Below are 24236 nucleotides of genomic sequence, written 5' to 3'. Positions count from 1 at the left end.
TTTGGTGGCAATGTCCACAGCCACAATGTCAGTATTACTGGTTAGCCACTGGGCACAGTCCTTTCAGCATGGCTCCACTGAACATACTGTCTCTTTACACTCTGTCTGCCTCTGGACTGAATTACACACAGGTTAGCTGCACAGGACAGTCCACGATCTCCACACACTGAATGCAGCACAGACACTTGGTTCTCTCTCTGCAAAGATGGCTGCTGCTCTCTCTGTGTCGTCACATCCTGCTTCCTTCTCATACTGTGTCTGCAGACAGGCAGGCTGACCTCATAGGGGTGTGTCCCTCCAGCATCACATTCCCATTGCAGGGGCTGCTGACCAGAATCACAGAAACACATATACACTCAACTTTAAGACAGTATAAACAAATGAAACTTGGCACATCATTGGGCTGTATATTAGGACAAGTATATGCACAGAAGCAGCACTCCTATTGCCATAAGGCTGGGACACAGTCTGTATATTACACCTCTACACATTTTGGCACTGTTCAATATGTTCTGACAGAGTCATAAACACCCTTTTGACAAATGGAATAGCCACACCCACTTGTCAGTTTATTCAAACATTTCCAGGAGTAACAACATAGGAAGGATGCTGACCTCATTCACCAGTTTCTGTGCATCCATTCAACACTGTAATGTCAGTTAGAAAAGGAGCTTGCACACTAGATATGGTAGACAATGAACTACCCAACCATACTACTGGAGTCACGCAATTTAGGCAAATCAATGAGATTTTGGCACTGGCTCACACCAAAGTTGTAGTTCACCCTCACTCTGTAAGGGAAAGAAATGGGGTTTACCCTAGTTATATGAGCTATATGATTTTTTACATCAAATCAGATGAAATCTGGGATGGAGTGCAAATATGAACAAACCCTAACTACTCTATAATGTGATTTGGGATGAATGAGCCACATATGACTGGTCTCTCACAGTCGGAATTGTTATGTAACCCTTTCCTGGGGAATAGGCCACACTATAAAGTAAGATGGGTGGCTGAACCACCCGTGTGAAAATATAATCTCGATACCAGAGTTCTTCATGAAAGCCTGGAGAGATGTTGTGCCATATCCTGCTCGGAATGGAAAATCGATTTGATGGAAGGTGGAATTTTTAGTCTCGAACGTACAACACGTCTAAGGTTGCCAATTGTACAACAAATGGTGCAAAATAGGTTCATAAAAAAAGAAAAGGAAACATTTGGGAACAAACAGGCTGTGCCAACATAAGCAATAGCTGAGCTTAAGACTACCTCACATAAAGGATGGATCGTAGACGTTCTGCTGCTGATACTTAATCTCCAACTTGAATTAACATTTGGAGGTTTTTCAAAGATAAACTATTGTGATTTTTTCCTGCCAATGAAATTATTACTAAAATCCTTATAAATACTACAAAAGATATTTCGGGCAGCCATCCTGGAACATTTAACTGTTAGGAAGGTTGTGATAAACTATTTTAGAAGGGAATGAGGGAATGCCATCTAAATGGTGGTCCCGGGAAAATGCACATATGTTGAAGGTTATGTATATAAGCTGAAGAAATATATTACTGTAATATTTCAGTCTAATTATATATTATATAATATGATAAATGAGAGAGAGAGAGGAACCTAGGGAAAAAAAAAAAGTTTGGCACCTGGCGTTCCACATACAAAAATGCTCGAGTCTCCCATTGTAGTCAATGTGGTTCGTTACTCAAGTAGAGCTCTCGAATTTTATGAAAAGCTCGACTCGAATAACGCGGACTCGAGCATTTGGGTGTTCGCTCATCTCTAAAAGGGAATGAACAAAAGAAAAGTCTAAATCAAATTGATGTATGGGATTTTATAGGATTATAGTCAGGTGCATGATTACTCAGTTATACCAAACAGGTGATATTGATCATCATTTTCATATGTAGGTGGAAATATAGCCATTAACTGAAACAGAAACAGCTGTGTAGGAGGCTTTAAACTGGATGAGGAAAAAACAAATTGCGCAACAAAGGTGAGGTTGTGGAAGACAGTTTAATGTCGCAAGTCATACCATGGCAAGACTGAGTACATTAACAAAACACAAGGTATCTATACTGCATCAGCAGGATCTCTCCCAGGCAAAAATTTCAACACCTACTGGGGTTTCAGGATGTGCTGTTCAATCTCTGTGGAGAAGCACAAAGAAGCGGACAATGTTGAGGACAATAGATACATTAGTTGGTCAAAGAAGATTAGTGCAGAAGATGAAAGATACATCATGCTAACCTCCCTTCAAAGTCATAAGATATCCAACAGTACAGAGATGTCAGCTCAGAATTGGCAGAAACTAGTGGGACCCAAAAACAACATCTACTCTTCGGAGAAGTCTGGCCAGAAGTGGTCTTTATGGAAGAACTATTGCCAAAAAGCCATAGCGTCGACGTACAAACAAGGCTAAGCGACTCAATTATATACAAAAGCATAGAAACTAGGTAGAATTATGGTAGCAGGTTCTCTGGACTAAGGGGTCAAAATTTGAAATATTTGGCTGTAACAGAAAGCAGTTTGTTTGCCGGAGGGTTGGAGAGTGGTAAAATAATGAGTGTCTGCAGGCAGCAGTGAAGCATGGTGGAGAGCGGTACAATAATAAGTGTCTGCAGCCAGCAGTGAAGTATGGTGGAGAGTGGTACAATAATGAGTGTCTGCAGGCAGCAGTGAAGCATAGTGGAGAGCGATACAATAATGAGTGTCTGCAGGCAGCAGTGAAGCATAGTGGAGAGCGATACAATAATGAGTGTCTGCAGCCAGCAAGGAAGCATGGTGGAGATCAGTACAATATTGAGCGTCTGTAGGCAGCAGGGAAGCATGGTGGAGAGCCGTACAATAATGAGTGTCTGCAGGCAGCAGTGAAGTAGAGTGTAGAGCGGTACAATAATGAGTGTCTGTAGGCAGCAGGGAAGCATGGTGGAGGTTCCTCACAAGTTTAGGGCTGCATTTCAGCAAATGGAGTTGTGGATTGGTCAGGATTAATGGCGTCCTCAATGCTGACAAATACAAGCAGATACTTGTCCATCATGCAATACCATCGGGAAGGCGTCTGATTGGCTCCAAATTTATTCTGCAGCAGAACAACAACCCCAAACATACAGCCAATGGTATTAGAACTACCTCCAGCCTAAAGAAGAACAAAGAGTCCTGGAAGTGATAAAGATATATCCCCCAAGTCTGTCTGGGATTACATGAAGAGACAGAAGGATTTGAGCAAGTCTATCTGTGGAATCTATCTATCCATCTATCTATCTATCTATCTATCATATCTATCTATTGCAGATCTGGTACTGGTGTATTATGTCACCACTGGAACTAAGGGGTGGCGAAATAATACAGCTCTGTTAAAATGTAGAAATGCCCCCAGCTTCTGACGGGCTGGGGGCCTGTCAGCGGTAAGGCTGGGAACTGTGGCGGCCTGCCCTCTGAAGTAGCCGCGCTCAGGGCTGTGGAACAGCCCATCATGCGCTGTCCCCAGCTTCAACGGAGGCGCCCGCTAATGGCAACTCCGCTCCCCTGCCTCTGCTGCCTTCAGCAGCTATCATGAGCGCCGCTGCCGAGAGGAGCATGGGGAGTGGAGTAACTTTCAGCGGCCATTCCCCCCCACTCCCCGCACTCCAGAGCTGCTGATGTAGACAGGCCCTGTCCGTAGGGCGATGGAGCGCAGGGTATGGATGGGCAAGACTTGCATCCGGGAGCACAAAGGGGAGGCCGCCAGCGGGGGAATGGGGTCTGCTTGGCTGCATGTGCTTATGGGAGTGCAGAGGGGAGGCTACCAGCGGGGGGTGGGAGACTTTAGCCGTGGGATGGAGGGTTAGGTTTAGGGGCCATTTCACAGTTAGGCTTACATGATTAGTAAACCTAACAGTGAAACTACCCCTAACCCTAACCCTCCATCCCACAGCAAAAGTCCTTCCATGCTGCTGTCGGCCCTCTGAGCTCTGCCACCCAATTGGAAGCTAGGGGTGTAACAGGGGCATTCCTCCATCTCAGCCCTGTCAAACCCCTAGCTTCCGGTGGCGTCAAGGTACACCAGTACCATCATTTCTATCTATCTATCTATCTATCTATCTATCTATCTATCTATCTATCTATTGAGTTGTAATACCAGGCACAGACAGGAGTATTACTTTTTTTTTCTAACTATGGACAACCCTTTAAAGTCTTATATATTAGCTATATGGATCCTTTATCAAGTAAAGCTAAATGAAGGTCTGCAGGTCTGAATACAATTTATTCTACATGAGGTGCCAATAATGATCTCTCCCAGTTTACCACAGAAATAAATGCTTTTCCTCTGCTGCCTTCTGTAGAACGCTCTCCCTTGGTATTCACACGTACACCTGTCTCACCTTGCAGCTGTCTCTTGGAAACAAAATCTCTTGCGTCAGACCGACAGACATACAATGGAAAACAATTACTGTTCATTAAAGGAAAAGCACCAAATGGGAGGCAAAAAATAGAATTAAGACGCAGATCGTTGTTATGACGAAAACTTTGGGATTTCCTTTCCTGACTTCAAAGTCACATTTCAAGGTTATTAACCTGCAGAAGACAGAGCCGGGGGAGGAGAACCACATACATTAAGAGCCCAGAAACTAGGACTAAACCTTTTTGGGGAAGGACACACTCTATAATCTCCGATGTGGACTCAGGAGTCAGACAGGATGAGACCGTGGCCAATCTTCCAACAAATGTGATATGAAAAAGGTAATAAAAATGGCTGTTGCACCTCTGGTCCCCTTCCTCTAAATGTTATTGTTACTATTGACTGCTTAACATGACATATTTGCAAGTGATACCCTGTTTCCCTGAAAATAAGACATACCCTGAAAATAAGACATAGCATGATTTTCCAGAATTTTTGAGAATGCAAAATGATTTTTCAGGCTTTTTGAGGATGCTTGAAATATAAGCCCTACTCCAAAATTAAACCCTGCTAACAGTTAATTAAAAAAAAGTCAATTTAAATAGTGTCCAGGCAGCTATACATGTAAAACCTTTTTGAACAAAAATTAATATAAGACACTGTCTTATTTTCGGGGAAACACGGTAGTCCTGGGTTTAAAGTGATATTTCCAATAAATGATACATCGAGTGCATTATATGAGATTGGTTGAAATTAGTTGATAGTTTTTCCTTAATATTGCGCCACCTAGGCATCCAATTTTGGACTCAGACTATAGACTCAGTAGTCAATGAATGCTTACACCAGCCCGCAATAGCCGTTATCGAAGATGACTCCGATCACACCTGCTAACTCCTTAAATGTTGCTGTCAATTTAAATGTCCCAATTGGGATTGTGACTTCCCAAACGGCCACCCTGTGATGAGATCGCAAGGTGCCACCCGGGTGTCAAGGCAACCTGGGGCCTTCTGATAGCCACCAGGGCTACCTTGGATGATTGCCTACTAAGACGTGAATGTGGCATGTCTTAATAGATTGCCAATCAAAATACAATATAATGAAATACTATAGCATTGAACTGTGTAAGAGATTAAATGATCACAAGTTCAAGTCCCCTATGGAGACTTGAAAAAAGTAAAATAAAGATTTTTTTTTATTATTACAAAATATAAAAAATGTTATAAATTTAAAACCTTCCCTTTTTCCAGTTGTCACACAGAAATTTTTTTTTAAAAAGAAGTAAAAAAAAAAAACAGAAACATTTGAATCGCGGCACGCGTAAAGGTCAGATTTTTAAAAAATATTTCAAAATTAATCCTGCATGGCGTCAGAAAAAAATGCACAAAGCCAAAATATCAGCCTGAAATGGCATCAATTTAATTTTCCACAGCGGCAGAATCCACATTATTTCTGCAACAGAGTTTGCGTCAAAATCTGCACCAATGGTGTGAACTTCGGAAAGGACTTCGGTGCGGATATACAGCTGCTTTCACCCTTTCAATAGAATGGTCCAAGTGTGCCGCAGATCGGCACGAAAATCAGCTTTTTTGATACAGAAATGCTGTGGATTTCTGTGCAGATTTCTAAGCATTTAATTTCTACTACATGTAGATGTACCCTTAGGCCTCATGTCCACGGGGAAAATCAGGCCCGCCACGAATTCTCCATGCAGAATCCCGCAGCGGGTCCCTCCTTTTCCGCAGACATGAGGCCTAAAAATAAGATTTTCTCACCTGTCTGGACGCTGCGGGTCTGCCCTCCGTTACGGCCAGATCTTTTTTCTTCGGGCCGGCGGATGTGCTCGGCACGCCAGCAGCGCGCATGCACCGTGCACTCTTTCTTTTTTTTGAACTCCTGCTCTCCCGCGCTCCCATGCCGGAGAGCAGAAATTCAGTTGCGGATGTGCCGCGGATTCGGACAACTTTCATAGGCTTCAATAGAAGCCTACAGGAGCCGTCCGACTAAAATGGAGCATGCTGCGGGGGAAAATGACATCCGCAGGTATATAACTACCTGCGGGTGTCCAATGTATCCCTATGGAGTGTGGGTGATGCGCTGCAGATCTGTCCCCGTGGACATGAGGCCTTAGGCCACTCTTACACATGCGCTTTTTACTGCAGTGTTTTGAATGCTGAAAGTAATCAAAATCACTGCATTTTGCCAACCGCATGTGTGAGAGTGGCCTCAAAGTAGTATTCCCAGTTGGTAAAGCAGTAGCACATCGCTAGGATATGCTATTATCATGTAATATATGGAGGTCTGACTTCTGGGAGCCCTGGCGATCATGAGAATGAACGGGATGCTGCACTGGCTTAGGCCTGCAATCTCTTCATTATTTTTCACTGAAAAACGCCAATTATTTTTACATTGGCCACACCCATTTAATGCTGAGCCACACCCAATATGTCTCCTCATAGTAATAGCACTTGTTAGCTGCCCCTCACTGCAATAGTATCCCCATTCAGTAATGATGCTCCCTTATTCCCCTGTATAGTAATGCCCACTCATGCCTCTCAGTTATAAAGCCTCTGCATTCCCTCCTCAATAATAGTGCCCATCAGTAATAACTGCCCCCCTCAATTATGCCCCCATTTAAAAAAAGAAGCCTACAATCACCTCTTCCCCTTCCCCTGCAGCTTTGGTCCCCACAAAATCCAGGACCGTCCTGCTGAATCCAGGATGGTTGGAAGATCTGTAATTTGCTTTTAAACAACAACTGCCTGCTTGCTCCATAGGGTTCACTAATAGCTTATTTCTAAGTATGTGTGAAGTTATTTCAAGGGGTTGCCCCACCATTAAAGTATGACTAATGCTGCATTTAGACTGAAGGATTATCTTCAATGAGAATAGTGCAGTCTAAACATGCTGCCTGTGCGTGAAGGAGCAGGTGATGATGTCACCAGGTCGCTCACTCAGGCAAAGGAGAATCGTCAAATTCTTGTCCAGTGTAAAGGGGCCATTAGCCTTCCAAAAACTTTTGCTGTGACATAGTGATATGTCAGAAGTTTTGATTGGCGGGATTCAGGTGTGACCCTGTAGCAGGGTGGCAGTCTGTCCCTGCTACAATTAGTAGCCAGCCCCATTAAAGCCAATGGACATTGATGCAGACAGTAATACTAATGTTGGCCACTAGAGGGAGCTCTGATACAGACAGTGACTGTTACCAATAGAAGCCCTACCCAGGCACCCTAGCCACCCTCCAAGATTGGAAGCTCAGTGCTAAAGAGGTGGAAGGGGCTGTTTGGCAGCAGCTATCTGTGTGAACACGTTTTCAATAATAAATCTAAACAAGACTAAGCACAGATCACACATCACCGATGACAACCGCCATGCTGTGCTATGGATTGCTGCAACACAAGACCTAAAACCAGACATTTACACACTGTGAATGGGAAAACGGTGTCAGATATCTGTCCAGAAAACAAAATAAGTACGCATTTTTAAAAACCTGAATTAAAAATATAATAAAATGTATTTCAGCCAAGAAATTTGGTTGAATTATATTCTAATCATACATTTAAATAAATTGTGCTTGCTTTTTGTTGTGTTGCTTTTCAGAACATGGCGAATGGATGATGATGGAGCGTGATATAGTGTCCCAGGTTATTTAACAAAAAAGGAGTATGGTCAGGGGGTGTGGCTAGGCACGAAGCTTATCAATGACATATGATTTTACCTCTACTATTCCAATGGTCCTTATAGTACCTTATAGGACCTTATACCCCCACTCGGTGGGCCCAGCAGCAATCCCTCTCAGTAGTCCCAGTAATGATAATGCCCCCTTTGATGCCCTCATCAAGAATAATGCGTTCCCTTATTGCTCAATCATTAAATGTGGTCATATTGTTCCCATCATTAAAAATGTTCCCTTAGTTGCCACATCATTAATAATAGCACAACTTGTGTGTCCCATTATTAAAAATGATACCCCTGGTTGCCCCATCATTAATAATGCTGCCTTTTATTCCCCCTATGATCCACATATTTGTCTCACAAATAATAGTGCTCCCTTTTATTGTCTCATCACTAAAAACACTCCCCCTTGTTCCCCCATCCGTAATAATGACCCCACTTGTTGTCCCTGTGTAGCAGTTTCAGGAACTGGTTTGGAGGCTCAGGTGTAGCAGACGCAGATCTGGAGAGTAGTCAGGGAAGAGCCAGGAGTCAAAAACAGGAGGTCTCAGTTTGCGGTTCAGATGGATGAGGCAGGTAGTGTAGTTAGATGGGAAGCCAGGGGTCAGCAATGGGAGGTCTTAGTAGGATTGCAGAGGAGCAGGCAGAAGTAGAGCTTGATCAAGGCTTGGAGCACAATAATCATGCAAGGAGGGATGGACCAGGGCCCGGTTTATATAGCAAGCCTAATTAGGGACAGGGCGGAGCCAGAACAGAGACTGGATAGCAGGCTCTGGGAACAAGGCTAAAGTAGGCAGGGTAACTTGTCCAAAGGTTAGGGAGGGCCACTCACCTGGGAGCAGGAGGTCCTGGGATCAAGTCCTGAAACCCCGTCAATGATAATTATCTCCCTTGTTGTCGCCATCAGTAATAATGCTGCCCCTTGTAGCCCTCCTTCAGTAAAAACACTCCCACTTGTTGCCTCCATCAGCAATAGTGCTCCTCTGGTCTCTTTTATGCTGTATACTTTTAGATAATATACTCACGTCCTTTTCTGTCTAAGCTGTTCCTCTCTGGTGGTCACTCCTTCCTGACGTTGTGGGTTGCACGATCACACCTGACCGCAGTGTCCAATTGGTCACAGCAGTCACACACCACATGACCATGCAACCAGAAGTCATTCAGGACTGGAGCGGAGAAAAGCGAATAATATTTGGTAAATATGTGCTTGACACCCCTGTGCTTTAATTTAGGTCAATTTTTGATGTAAATGATATTACATGTGACGGGTCACAAGCAGCCATGCTCCCAAAGCTAAGTCCTGCTTGCTTTTTTAAAAATTTGTGGCGGATGCCGTAAACCTTCAAAAAATGACATCTGACCAGGCCCCAGTGTATGCAGCACAAGCTGAAAATTATCCCTACCAAATAGGTTGACTGGAATGAAAACTGCAATATTTCAGGATTATTATTATTTTTAAAGTAGGGACATGGAAAAAAGATACAAAACATGTATTTTACATAAAACTTTTGTTTCCTGTTTTTAGTTTGTGGTATGCATAAGTCAAAGGAACCAATATAAATATTCAGCTGCCTGTAGAAGGAGACAGAGAGATTAGGAGGACAGCAATCCGGAAATTAAAAGTTGCATCATTTACCCACAGAGACCACAGTGCTAAGCCAGACGGGAGGAAGAAGAAGTGTTGACACACATATGTGTTTATGAAAGAGATATTGCCAGCTACTGTATAAGGGGACAGAATATTTTCAGTCCTGGGGAGTTGTTGAAGGGCCTCTTAATTTTCTTAGAAGAAGTAGAAACAAATGTGGGTTTAACATTTAAGTGTTTTCCATGTTAAGAGGATCTGTTGTTAATACACTATAGTGCATGTAATAGAGGACTTGCTTACAGAGGGTTAAAGTTTTTACTGAATGTCACAAGTTACAAGAGAGGGTGTAAAAGACCTGAGGCACTGGCCCGACCTGTTGGCAAATGTCAAGTTGAAAGAGTGAAGCTGAGTATATTCAATCAAATAAGCTTTATTTGAATCCAGTAACACGTTTCGAGGTTTGCAGTCCTCTTCATCAGACAGCTGGATAAATATATGATTTTATATATACAACTTCTCATGGTCAGTTATACAAATGCAGTCAAGACCATTGGTGGCCAACCAGTGCTCTTCACTGCCTTTGCATACCTGGCCATGAGGAATCAGCATATTATTATATACTTACTCAGCTGAGTAGGTTTGTGAAGCTCGAAATGCGTTACCTGTTGGATTGAAATAAAGCTACGTTATGAGACTCAAAGGTCAGGGAATGGAGAGCGTGTGCACAGAGCGGGCTGAAGAGTCACATGTGTAGACGTGGCAACTTCGTGGGGACACAATGCTGGAACGAATGCCTGGTGATGAAGTTATCTCTCCATTCTTAGACTCTATTTCCTTTTTTTCATGGCTCCATTCGTCTGGATGGGCTCTTCTTAAGGCAGGCTCCTGGCATTGTCAATATGTCAAGTAGGCAGTTCCCACTGCTCACTGCCAATGGATGACATTGGACTGTCAATCAAACCACACCCTTTGATAGTCAGTGGTTGGGTACCAGCCACTTAACACATTGACAGCATCAGAAGCCGGAACTAGGAAAAGCCCATCCAGGCAAGTGGAGGTGAGTATGAAGAAGAAAAATGGGGATAGATCATTCTCGTAGAGATGTGCTACATTCAGTTATTCAGGCTACCTGAATGCATTGTAATTATTATTCAAGACAGCAGATTATTTTGTTTTTTTGTTGGATTATTTATGGTCATACCCAGTGCCACATAGTTACCACCGCATGGTGCACTTTTGCAAACTTTTTCTCTGATCTTACATTTATGGATTTTTTTCTATCCGCATATACTATATGGTCATAGTGAAGAAAATCAGTCATTTCTTGGTGGATATTATCAAATCAAATTAAGAGCCTACATACACAGCAAATCATATTACTCCGTGCACTGCATTAAGGTTCACCGTAAGGTAAGACCTCTAGGGAAAAAAAACTCTAATGGGGCATGCCTAAAACCAGAGGCACTCAGAGGTAACGGATGGTCCCATAGCTGGCTATGGGCACTTGTACGATAGACCCACATGACACAGATCTCTAATACAGTTGTGCGCGCATCTGTAATCTTCTACATATCTTCATGGGAAGAATTTTCCATTCTGTTTGCCTCAAGACTAATTATCCAAATGAGAGTTGAATGTTTTCAGAGCTATAACAATTAGGAAGATTGCTATAATCACTGGAGGCCAATAGTACAGAGATAAACTGAACACTATATAATTCATGCCAATGATATATGTCCAATGCCTTTAATACAAAACCTTTAATGGAAGAGCCAACAAGCCAATCACCTCGGCACTTTGTAATAAATACAGTGTCATTGACAGGGAATCTCAGAATGAATCTGAATTACCTTGACTTTTCCGGCGTGGTTATGACCCCAGTAAATATTTAGAGATATCAGATGCAAGATGTAGTAATAATGGTATGCCCACTAATTTTTTAAAAAAATACTCTTTATCGTTACTATTCCCCGATCCAAGTTTAAGACTTTATCAGATTTAATGTTGGAACACTTAAGTACTTGAATTAAAACCAGATTACAGTATGTTTTGTGCAAGTATAAACTCTTCCAGCAAGAGATAAGTAAAGACACAAATGGTGGTTTCTTCTTCAGGTGTCTTTGACTTGTGTATATTTAGTATTTTGACAGTTCTTGAAGGGGTTTTCCATAGAAAATACTATTGATGACCTATCCTCAGTTAGTAGAATCATGTCACCAGTGACCTATTCAGATAACACTGATAGTAAAGTAAATGGCCGAGTAGGCAGGCAAATTAGTAAAAGCATGACCACTTGACCTGTGTGAACACTGTGGTCGAGTGGACAGTATAGTAAACAGGCAAGCACCGGGGAGTGTCAAGTTGTAGAGTGTATAGCATAGTTACTTGCCCTTTCCTCCCCCATTCTACAGTGTACTCGACTTGCATTCTGGTGAATCATCTGTACTGAATCGGTCTCTTTGTGTACCGACCACTGGCTTGTTTCCGACTACATCTCTGCTGAATGCTCTGTACTGCATTGGCTATCTGTGTACCAACCCCCAGCTTGCCTGACCACATTGCCCGCTCTTGCTGGCTACCACCCAAGACTCCAATCCAGCGTCAGAATCATGACTGAGTGATGTTTTTGTTTTTTTTTTGGGGGGGGGGGGGGCAGTTCAATAGGTCTAGTTACTTGACTAATGTAACTCCCAACATAAAAATACTGTGGTGGCCTAGTAAAAGAGGATATACTCCTTAGTGAGTCTATGAGTTGACATCCATTTCCTGGTGAACCTATTGAGTAGGAGTAGTAATACATCTATTGTGACTTAGTTGGATAGCACCTAGTCTGTGATGACCCATCATTGTAGAAATCACTCCCTGATAACCCTATGAGATGGCTCCATTAGATAGATCCATTCCAAGTCTCGGGTGACCTAGTTGAATATTATCTATTCTCTGGTAATCCAGTGCAATAGCATTCCTTCTGTGATGATCCCATAAAGTAGTATGCAACTTTGAACCTTCTCCATTAACACCTCATCTTACTGAGATTCCATACTTTGTTTCAGATTAAGTTATATTTCAAACTTTCTGTTACCCAATAGATAAATGGGATTTCCAGACACAATAATGAAGTATTTTCTGATACATGACCCAATATTATAGACAAAGATGGTAACCTGCCCTAAAAGATATATAAATACAGAAACACTGCTCAAATTTCCAGGACAATAAAGCAAAGCTAACTGGCGTTGTGTACCAAAAGTATTTTTTTAATGTCCTGTAATAAAGATTATCTTGATGAATATGTTGTTTTTTAAGCCAAATTCTCCTAGCAGACGTCTGGGAATGTGAGATTTATTTTTTCCTTTCATACGTTTTACTCTGTTGTTGGTGTTTTGTTTTATTTTGCTGATAGGGAAATTATTAATGGAATTTTCCTCGCAGGACTCAACATGTACAGAGTACCTAGCAAAAGTTTGGACACACCTAAGGGTTTTTAGCTATTTTAAGGGGTTGACTCAGGACAGACATTAGTGTCGTTCAGTATATCATCATCTGTTGGCTCTGTTCAGCTTTCTGTGGAAGACATGTGGTCAGCCTACTATAGGTGGTCAGCCTACTATAGGTGGTCAGCCTTCTATACTAAATGGCTCACAATGCGGGAACTGGGAAATAGCCACGTGGAATTGCCAGAAGATAAATATCCATGTTGCTTACTGAAGTTTTGCAAAATTTTACCTAATGACCATGAAATTTCATTGGGAACCCTAGTTAACCTCTGGCTACTTCTTCTGCATTTTTGCTGGAGGCCCTATTAGCCTCCAGTCTTTTTCCCTGGCTCCGCTGTACATTGTTCGCCTGGTTTCATATATGGCTACAACACTGGTTCTGCCATGGGTGTCTTGCTCTATTCTACTATGCAGCTCTTAAAAAAACAGGGGGAACAGAAACAGAACCACGGTTACATGTAGTAATTAGTTGATGGAAACGGTAGGGGTGAGGGTCCGGCTTCAATGAGCTTACATACTACAAATAATAGGGGATACGGAAGGTAAAGGGGCTGGAGATGTGCGCGGTATGGTGAGGTGAAGAGTGTGGGATGCTATATACATAGACAATGGTCAAATTGAGCGGAATAGTGGCTGAATCGCCACCAATTTGAAGGCCACAATATGAGGATTTTCCTACATTGAAACCCAAACTCTGTGGAGGGCTAAGGGTAATTATCCGAGAATCATATAGACTCAGCACCTGAATATAGCTGGTACCCCCAAGCTCTTGGAAGTTTTTTTCCTGCTTTTTGGTCAACAAATACTCTTGCATTAGTGAACGTTTAGTAGCACCTAAGTGTATGGCTAGTAGACTCTTGTATCTGCCTGATAAAGACAATCCCACAATATTGTCCCCTGTTAGCACCCTCGCCTTGTAACAAACTATTTTGTGATATTTACATACCTGAATGCCAACAGTTTTCTTCTGCCAGTGCTCCGCTCTAAATCAGACATGAAGAAGACATTCAGTCTTTTAAAGAGCCACCATCTTTCCCATGGCCCGAGATTTGAACACTAAGAAAGGCCGACAGAAGGAGAATCGATGCATTCGAAATGTGGTGCTGGTGGGAATGATTAAGAATACCATGGACAGCCAGGGGAACAAACAGAGAAGCGTTGAATCGCATAAAACCAGGGACATCGCTAGAAGCTAAAGTCACTAGACTGCGACTGACTCACTTTGGCCACGTCATACATCCAAAGTCGCTAGAGAAGACAATAATGTTGGGAATGACCAGTGGAACCAGAAGACAGGGCCTACAAAGAACACGCTGGCTCGACACCATCAAAGCAGATACCACTATGTGCATAAAGCAGTTAAAAGGAGTCCTTGACAGGGAAGCATGAAGAATGTTCTCCTATAAAATCACCAATAATCGGACACGACTAAATGGATAGATTGAAGGAATAATGATCGTATTTATAATAATGTTACATACTACAAAATGTTTCCTTCAAGTGCCTTGTGCACATGGCAAAGGCATAAATATGAAGTCTGTAAGGCAACACAGTTACCTGAGGTTCTGGATTACTTAGTCCACTAGTGTCTGTTACCAATACCTACATAATATGGTAGCCTATAGAATAAGCCACATGTATTTCCTCATGAATCCATAAGAAACGAAACTCAGAATCCAAAAATCAGTGACACACTATGAGTTCCGTATTCCAGATATACATACATGAAACATAATATGGTTGGGTGCTTGTGGTCTAAAAAAAAAATGTATAGGTTCCATTAACCTTATACACCTCCCCATATACATGAGTACATACTGTAACTGCATGCCTTGTAAGCATTGCGTTGTCTTTTTTTCTTTCTAAATTTTTACTTTTTCTTACCACAAAGTGGCGCTGTTGCAGTAGATGAAACTCAACCATTCATTTAAAGCATTTCAATCCGGATTGTTCATTTTTGCAGAACCACGTGTAAATTCAGTTGTAATGACAAAAATAGAAAACTCGCCAATCTATAATAAGCAGTTATAGTCTGAATGAAATAATGCATGCATGTCTAAGCCATTCATCTGATACACTGATTATTTTTGGAATCTCTAGTGGTCTTCAGGAATATCTCAGCACACGTGCCGCCTTTCATGTTTGTTGACATGGTCAGGGTAAAGGTACCTAAAAATATAACACACTTAATTCCCCAGGAAGGGCCTAGCACAATCGGATCTGGATTATAACACGTCTTAGCTGCCAGTCTATCAGTTTTGTCTTCAAGTACACGGAGATCAACACTCTGGTTTGCAGAACATTCGCAATGTGTAGGACAAGCTCTTCTGTTTATCATTCCTCCTGGTTGCATGAAAAAAAAAATCCCCCCAAAATCACTGTCCTTTCAACTGATATAATAAAGTCCAGAATCCCTTTCAAAGAGTTGGTTATGATCAAGATTAAATACACTTCCACTGTGATCAAAGATAAATGATGTTTGAAGAACTGAAAACATGTTTGGTACTGAGATGTTTCATATTTCAGTCCTTCTCAACAATGTTTTTTCTTTTTTTTTTAACTTTTTTTTCTTAGTACACATTTTTGGCAAGTTTTAGCTGTCAGATATCAAATTACAAGGCGTGTTGTTTGCATGCAAATGTGTACTGTACAAACACATACGTTATCCCCCTCACACACACGAACACATTTATGCTTATGACCCCCCACCCCACCCTCCCACCAACTTTAACAACCCTTATGCAATAGAAAAGTCAGCCTTGGTCCACGTCTCTCTCTGCCTCTCGGGATCTCTGTAATAACTGTGAGCTTTTTGCACTGCTTCAGATTTTCATAAGACTTGGTGGGATGAAAGAACCTCCTAGATCTACCTTATCTACATTCGAATGTTAACCCTTGTGGTGGCCATCAAGACCGGTTGACTCTTTGCTTGACAGCCGTGCTCTGAAGCTTTTTTCTGCCTCTAAAAACTGCATTGGATAGCTTAATCTGTCACTCAACGATCCAGGGGGTGGTGTATTCCTATGGGAAAACATATTCTGAGATTTGCCAGCCAATTCTTTCACTGCAGTTCGTTTGACTTGGCTTGTTTGAAACTCCCTGATCGGTTTGTTGGGACTCATGTTGGAGAGTCAATCTAAGAGTGCTGGGAAACCTTTGCACACTTTGCAATTTTTTCTTTCAACTTTTGTGGACTCAGAAAAATGCTCAGATCATTGACATTACTACAAGCTACCGAGAAGCAGTTTTCGAAACAATTTTCCACCCAGGAGTGTGTGGCTGATACCTCTTTCGTGTCTGATTGTGAGCTTCCAACTGTGACCATTACAACAGCCGGGGATGTTCAGACCAGGGCAATTTGTATAGAGCAGTTTTTTTTCAAGCTGTTTTGTCTATTTCATCTGATTGGAAAAACTCTTCGGATTCAAAGTGAAATTTACCCTACTGAGAATCCTAGACCCAGAAGAGGGTGTAGGATTTCCTGAAAAGAGGGCACAGGTAGGGTCAAAATGCCAAAAGATATTTGAAGATGCAAAAGGGGAAACTGGAGATGGATGTACTCAGGAACAAAAGGAGTTTTGGGAAAGTGGAATAGAAGCAACTACACCTAATTTCAATGTAACCCAATGCTTTCAGTCTCTAAAAGGTATTTGAAGGTCCACTTAACAATTGCAAGAATATATATATGTCATCTGAACTGTTCGTCTGATAGTCTAACATATATTTTGACACATACATACATTGCTTTTAGGTAAATAAGATAAGATTTAGAGATATGCATTTGGAAGGATGGCAGCTAATCTCTATGTAGATCTGTATAGGTAATTATAGTATGTAAATACAATTACAATAACCACATAATAGCCATCATCACTGAAGTTATAGTTGCAGACTGATTGAAGTATGTTTTTATATAGATTTAATTTATGATACTTTTTGGCAAGTATGAATGTCTATATACTTTTTTTTTCATATTATATAGTATATTTAATATTTAGGGGGTATTTTTTGTGTTACTATTTTCTTATATTTTCATCGGGAAGGTGACTTACAATCCAAATGCTTAATTCTAAGAAAAAAAATGTTGAAACTTATTGAATTTTATGCATTCAAAAATCATCTCAATGTATTTCTCAAGAGGGAATAGGGAAATCATTTTAGAAAGAAAAAAAAGAGAAACAATAACAAAGTCAATAATTTAAGTTGTTAGTCCTGCAATCCTATCTCTAGTTTAAGAAGCAAGAACAATTTTCAAAAGAAAATTAGAAACCTGGACTTTTTAGTGATCAAAATCAAGTAGCAGCTCCTGAGATTCTGCACAGTGTTGCTTAGACACTTGGCAGGGAAAGGGTTACTCTTCAGAGCACCGAGCCATCTGGCTGGGCTGGTTTGGTATAATCGAGCAGATTATGTTCACAAGACTCAGAGTTTAAGGCTCCTCACCCATAGAGCAACTCAGAAAAATCTTTTGTACAAGGCTTGCAAAAACCAACTTTTTTTGTGACTCTGAATGAATACACTTCCAGCAAACTACAGCTTCATGTCGATGTTTCTTAATAGATTAACACGGATGCCATGGTCAATCCAACCGCCACGGTAAGAAAAATTACCTGTGATCTGCAAATGCAAGGTAGGCAGCTGAGAATAGAAAAGGGGGAGTGGTAGCTTTAAGAATATATAAAAATGAATTGATTTTTTTTTTTTATTAGCATTTACTGATTTTGCAGATATTTTCATGCATTTTTTTTTGTTGGAAGATTGACATATGCACTTTATAGAACTGATTGCCTTTACGGTAGGAAAAATTAAAAAAAATAGAAAAAAAGTTTAAAAATTAGGAAAAATAAAGCCTGAGATTAAAAAAAAAAAAATCTTTGTTCACAAAAGGAATGTAGAACTCGCTGTAACAGACCTCATTCACCCCAGAGGCAAATTTTAGCCCTTGCAAAAGCAGTCAAAATCTCTCTTCTCTTACTGCTTTCCTGCTCAGGTAATGCACTTAAGCTGCCAGCTTAGTTAAACATTCGCCACCATTGTTTGTGTTTTTTTTTAATATATGTATAATACAGTGCTCCATCCACATGTGCTGGATACTGTAAGTGTTCTTGTAGAGTGTGGTGATAGGGATATTTACTATTCGAGCAATCTCTTGGGTATACTAATTCTGAACATACCATTTCCACATGCTTAAAAAGTTACTTAATAGTGTGTGGTATCCAAAAATAACGTCCTGTTTCTTAGGACACGTCAAACTGTTTTATTACCGTATTTATTTTAGTTAAGTGTAGAAAAAAAAAATTCTTGAAATACTATATCAGGCTAAAAATTCCGTACGCCTTCAGGTGCATATAAAAAGTTGTGCTTTTATGATAAAATCCAACAGTTCGGTCGAAAACGTCACTTTAGGTTGTGATTTACGCAGTTGCGCCCTCATGGGTGCATTGTTATGGTGTGGTTTTTATGTTGCTCAAGAGTCAATCCTAGGTTCTCATGGTAAGAATCAGTTTACTATGGAGTGGCTGTATAAAGAATGTCATTAGTGCCTCGTGATAGAGGTTAACGCTTTAAACTGCAATGCTGTATGGTAGGTTTACAAAAAAAAAAAAAAATTGAAAGCGTAAAATTTTTTGGCATGTGTAGTGATAAAGTTGACGGATGGCAAAGTCATTTCTACAAGCATGGGCATAATAGATGATTATGACTAAACGCTAAAGGGAAGCTAGGGGTGTTATAACGATGAATGATCTCAGCTAATTACTCTGCTCGCTCGAAAAACCATTAAAGTAAAGTATTTATGTATGTTTTTTGAAATCCTTAAGTCAGAAGTTCAGGTTCTCTTGGAATCCTTCACTTTTTTTTTTTTTTTCTCCAGCGGTAATTATTTTAAGGCAATGAGTTAGCACGGTATTGGAATCTCATTTGGTAATTCTCGACTAATAGGATTGTAGCGGATATTTCTGAATAGCTATTGCCAGTGTGCTGTGAGCAAATCTCGTCACGTGGTGACATTTATTTATGGGCAAGTGAAATTGGAAACCGGCTTTTTGAATGTTCTCAAATTTGGTTTACGTTTTTGGATTTTGTGTTTTTTAAAACCTTTATATTTTATGGGGTTGTTTTGGGAAGGGTCAGATATAGCTCCTATAGAGGTCATGTAGGAAATGATGCTAAATATTGTAATATTAAGAATTTTAGAAGCTTGATCAAAAGGAGAAGTTGGTATACCTTTAAAGAAAAATCTTCCCCCATCCTTTCAATTTTACATTTCTGGCAGCTGTTACCTCTACAAAAAGTTGATAGCTTTGCTGCCAGGAGAAATATGTAGGGCCCCAAAATTGGGAAAGACCAGAAAATCATCTTTATTGACCTAGTGATTCCACCACGAACTAAACAGTCAGTAAGTAGCTAAGAAACAAAGTGGTATTAGTGGGTGATCACACAAAAAAATGTACATTTTTGGGTTTGGTTGGACTGTAAATGAATTATAGTAGTTCAGGTGCGTGCAATAAATGGAGGAAACTTCTGGCATTGTTGATGGTTGATGTTGGTGGTGTCTCTGTAGAAGAAGATTCAAAAATATCAATCCTTTCGAGAACGTCACAGCAGATTTTACTGTATGTTATCCTATATGATGTTTGATTTATTAACAAACAGTTCAACTCTATGGTTTATGGACTGAATAGTGGAAAAAGGCCCATGTAGTTGATTGCCTAAACAAGGAGTCAATTAGATCTTCTTAATGAGCAGAGAGATACTTGATACTTAGGAGCATACTTCTGACTAATATAATATGATTGTAAGCCAATACTTTCTTAAAGAACTTTCCAAACCAGATATAAGCAGCTATTGTCTTATTTAGAGAAAATGGTATTCTGCTTATTTAAAAGGTTGGGAAAATCATATTTTGTTAGAGGGATACCCTAATGATAAGCTGATCATAGGGTGTCTCACTACTGCGACACATAGCAATTAGTGGTGATCTGTAATGGAACCCTATTAAAAATGTTCTGTTTCTCTATAGCACCCCCACAGGAAAAATTAGGTACTGCATGGTTCTTATAGACATTAATAATCTGTTAATGTACTGTACAGACATACTGGGTCCTCCACAGTGAGATAAGTTTTTTTTAAGTCTTCAATAGCCTATGACTTTTTTTCTATGATGGGCGATATCCATCTATTAATTCAGAAGTTCCTAATAGGGTATTTTAAAAAGTGTTTTCTAAACAAGACATCTCCTTTGACTAAGATATAATATTGTAGATGTACTTACACATTTAAATTCATATTGTGATACCCAGTGTAGTAACCTTACAAAAGAGCTATATGGGCTTTTGTTATGTCTTTTGGTGGGATGAAGACAATAATTGGCTAGATCCATAGTAGAATGAAGCTTAAACTTAGTTTATGATGGAATTCTGTCTTGGAGGAAGTCCACACTGGATATCAATACATAAATTATAGGACCTTTGTTTAACAGGTCCTTCAAAAGTGAACTAACCTTGGAGCATGCAGGTGGTCAACAGGAGCAGATTGATTGTTAATTCTTACAGGATACATACAACTGGAGGTCATATGAATTGAAAAGAAATTGTAAACTACTCCGACTCTACATATGGAATCTAAAGTTAAATGAGCTGCCAAAGGAGGCATCGGAACCTCTACTTCTAACTTGGCTCCGACACTGGGTTACGTGGCATGGACTCTCTCTGTGCCCGTCAAGCCATTGCAGGTGGCTAGCTGCTCTGCTCATCCTAATAACTATGTGATCCGCCTTCTCTGTCATGGACATTGCTGAGACTGAGAAGGGAGATAACTTAGTTATTAAAGTTAGTGGAACAGTTAGCCACCAGTGATAATGTGACTGGCACAGAAACAGCCCATACCACTTAATCCAGTCTTAGTACCAGACCAGAGGTAGGGGTCTGACACTACAGGTCCAAGTAAAGATTTTGCCTCCCTGAATAAACTAAGGTATGGTGCTTGCTCATGTGGAGTTTGAGGAGCCTCTTTTCATACTCACCTGGTCACCTATTCCTGTGATGTCCCCCAGCAAAGTCAGAGTGTGCACGGCCAGCTTGACTCTTTTCAAAAGACTGCATATGTGCACTCCCATTCGTATCTATGGGAGTGCATGCGCACAGCCTTCTGAAAAGAGTCAAGCTGGCCGTGCGTATGCAGACTTTGCCGGGGAACACCACAGGAATGGGTGACTAGGTAAGTATGAAAAGAGGCTGCCCAGACTCCACACCCTCTAAACTAAAAGCACCATGACTTAGTTCATAGTTGTTGACAGGTTCCCTTTAAGAAATAGGTCATTTCAATGTTCTGGCATGCTAATAAAATATAGCCCCCCAATACTTCCCTATTCAGTTTTATGATACTGCTCTGATGTTATAATTTTTAATGTGTATGTATGGTTATCATTCCACTTTTCTTGTATTTGGCATAGAACAGATTCCTTCTATTTGTGCCCTTGGTAAGTTGATGAGGAATTTTATATTCTCTTGGTTTCTAGGATACAGTAATGACAGAATACATCATCATGTTATATAATTTCCAACTTGTGTAATTCCCACCAAGGTCTAGATACTGTAGATCCTTATGGTATTGAATAGAAGTTCCAACCAAGTGTCTTTTTGACTAATTCATTGCCTTAGGTCAGAGGCGTAACTTTAAGCTCCTGGGCCCCAATGCAAAACCTGTAACAGGGCCCCCAACTATAATGCTTTATTCATAGTACTGGGCTACCTATATGGAGAAGAGAGGCCTTATGAGCCCCCTAAGGCTCCTGGGCCCGAGTGCAACCGCATCCCCTATAGTTACACCAGTGCCGTAGGTACATCTTTTTCCATGTAGGGACATTTCTACTATTTTAAGTATTCAGAATGTATGACTTTGACTAGATATTCAGATTTCAAAACATCAAAATGCAACTAGCCATTAAAAGATGATTGTAGCTATAAACCCTCTTCAACTTATGAACACCTTCTATATAGATTGGCAGGAGGTTCTCAATACTATGCAGTCTGATATTGTTTATTGCTAGATGTTTTTCAAAAACTAAATTCAACCTTCACAAAATAGTGCCACTCTAGCCCATGGGCTGGTATTGCAGCTAAGCTCTATGTAACCTGGGTTGTAACCCGGGTTAGACTGGCCCACTAAAGTACCAGAAAATACACTGATTGGCCCAAACTCTCTAACACAGTAATGAGCCTGTAATTCAACAAGGCTATGGAGGTCCAGCAGAAGACAACTCCATTTGAAGATGACCTTAGAGTCAATTACCTGACAGTAGGGTTTATTTCTTATAGAAGTATTCACAAATAACTGATTAGAACTTATTGATCATACATTATATGTGTACAATGAAACTCGCAATGTATATCATGCATTTAAAGGTGGACATATACATCTTCTGTATTTATGAAGTTGGACCCTCTGATGGTCCCAAGGATCCACAGCCTGACAGTATCTGTAAAAACTGTTAGAGTTTCCAATAGTGGGAAACTGGCGGGTCCAATGAGCCCCATAAATTAAATCCCCATAAACTGTCTACCCAGAAAGCTGCTGCTTGGTGCATTAAGAGGATTCCTTCTCTTCTTTGCATGCATGCACACACTGTCCTCTACGGATAATCTCTGCACACACATACAATGAAGAGAACGAGTCCAGACTCAGCGCCCCTTGTCCTATGAACCCACACAGGCTCAGAAGAAATAACAGGTTCCCCTTAAGTTAATTGTGGTAAGTATTCACACTTCTGTCAAAATATGTTCTCTATAACAAGATAGTATGTGTAGAAAAATAGTGTTTAGCACCCTTAGTGGTAGGTGAGATGAGAGCTTCAACAGTGTGATGAGTTCGTAAATAAGGTCCGACTCAGGTAGACGAGAAACAAAGGTGCAGCTGTCCCATAATAGCACTTCACTGTACCAATGAGTGTATGGAGATTGGGAATGCAAGTGGATGAAAACTCGGGGAGAGTGGTGCAACCTTAAGTACCTTTAGCGTATTTAAATACGAAGGCATGGATGCGCTTCATGATGGTATGACACAGGGAACATGGATTTCAATTTTGTGTTGAAGTCCCTGTAAGAGATAGAGAGTAAAACCCAATTGCAAAGTTGAAGAGCAGCCTGTGAGGAGCAGAAATCCACTTTCTGTGTCTCTCTAAGTCCGGTGAGACCGCTGCTATGACTGAGGTAAGGAAATCGATCTCGAAGTGGCATCCTTCTGCTATGATACATCCATGGAGCCATCATTGGACCTGTGTTCATTCCTGGGACTCTCAATATGGATCACTACCTGAATCTCCTGCAGACGATACTGGATGACTTCCTGGATGATCTGCCCCTACCGTAGCACTTCCAGTACACTTTTCCTTACTTCCGTCGTAGCAGCTGTCTCATGGGACGTAGAGAGATGTGGAAAGTGGATTTCTGCTTCTCACATGCTAGTCTTCAACTTTGCAATGGCCACAACACAAAATTGGATTCTATGGTCTATGCACCATACCATCGTGTAGCCCATCCAAACCTTCCTAGTCAAGTACATGATTGTTATTTCAGTATAGGATTCCAGTCTGGAGATAAAGCACTGGATCAGTCTTTTTGACAACACCCTGTATACGTCCATTTTTGAAGGCTTCATGAAGCTCATAGACTGTTCAGCGTGCTGAGTTTTTTTCAGATGTGCTGACTGCTACTGCCAGGTATTATGTAAAGATAAGTACAGCAACTTATATTAGACATACAGAATGACTTTATTTGTTCTACATTATAGATCAATAGACATTGACCAGTTCCCTTAAATTCTGTGTTAGAGATCATGGGAAACCCTATTTACTCCATTTCATCATATTAAAGGGAACCTGTCACATTAGATGTGCAGCCTGATCTTCCAGCATGTTATAGAGCAGGAGGAGCCGAGTAGATTAATATATAGTTTTGCGAGAAAAGAGTCACTTTAGCTTATAATTTTACCACTTTCATCTTTGCTGATTCTGAGCTTAGGAGTCCAGTGGGCGGTCTTATCCCTTAATTGACAGTTTGGATAGGACCACCCACTGGGCTCTTAAGTGCAG

The 24236-nt window shown here is 40.8% G+C and overlaps 1 protein-coding gene across 6 annotated transcripts in view; it reads left to right on the top strand.

The window, feature by feature from the left end:
- The first annotated feature begins 4644 nt into the window (after nucleotides 1–4644).
- NTF3 (neurotrophin 3) overlaps nucleotides 4645–24236 on the top strand; it is a 74936-nt gene continuing 55344 nt past the window's right edge. The window contains exons 1-2 of one of the 6 annotated variants that reach the window (XM_066590525.1): nucleotides 15905–16793; nucleotides 17708–17743. In XM_066590525.1, the coding sequence (XP_066446622.1) occupies nucleotides 17723–17743 (21 nt within the window). In that variant the 5' untranslated portion in view covers nucleotides 15905–16793; nucleotides 17708–17722. Of the gene's footprint in view, nucleotides 4732–15904; nucleotides 16794–17565; nucleotides 17778–24236 lie in introns of those variants that run through there. The other 5 variants (XM_066590528.1, XM_066590532.1, XM_066590530.1 and 2 more) reach the window with 5 other exon arrangements.

Source organism: Eleutherodactylus coqui, chromosome 2 (assembly GCF_035609145.1).
Source record: "Eleutherodactylus coqui strain aEleCoq1 chromosome 2, aEleCoq1.hap1, whole genome shotgun sequence".
NCBI lineage: Eukaryota > Metazoa > Chordata > Amphibia > Anura > Eleutherodactylidae > Eleutherodactylus > Eleutherodactylus coqui.
Note: the sequence above shows the minus strand (reverse complement) of the source record. Positions and strands in the feature narration are given on the sequence as shown.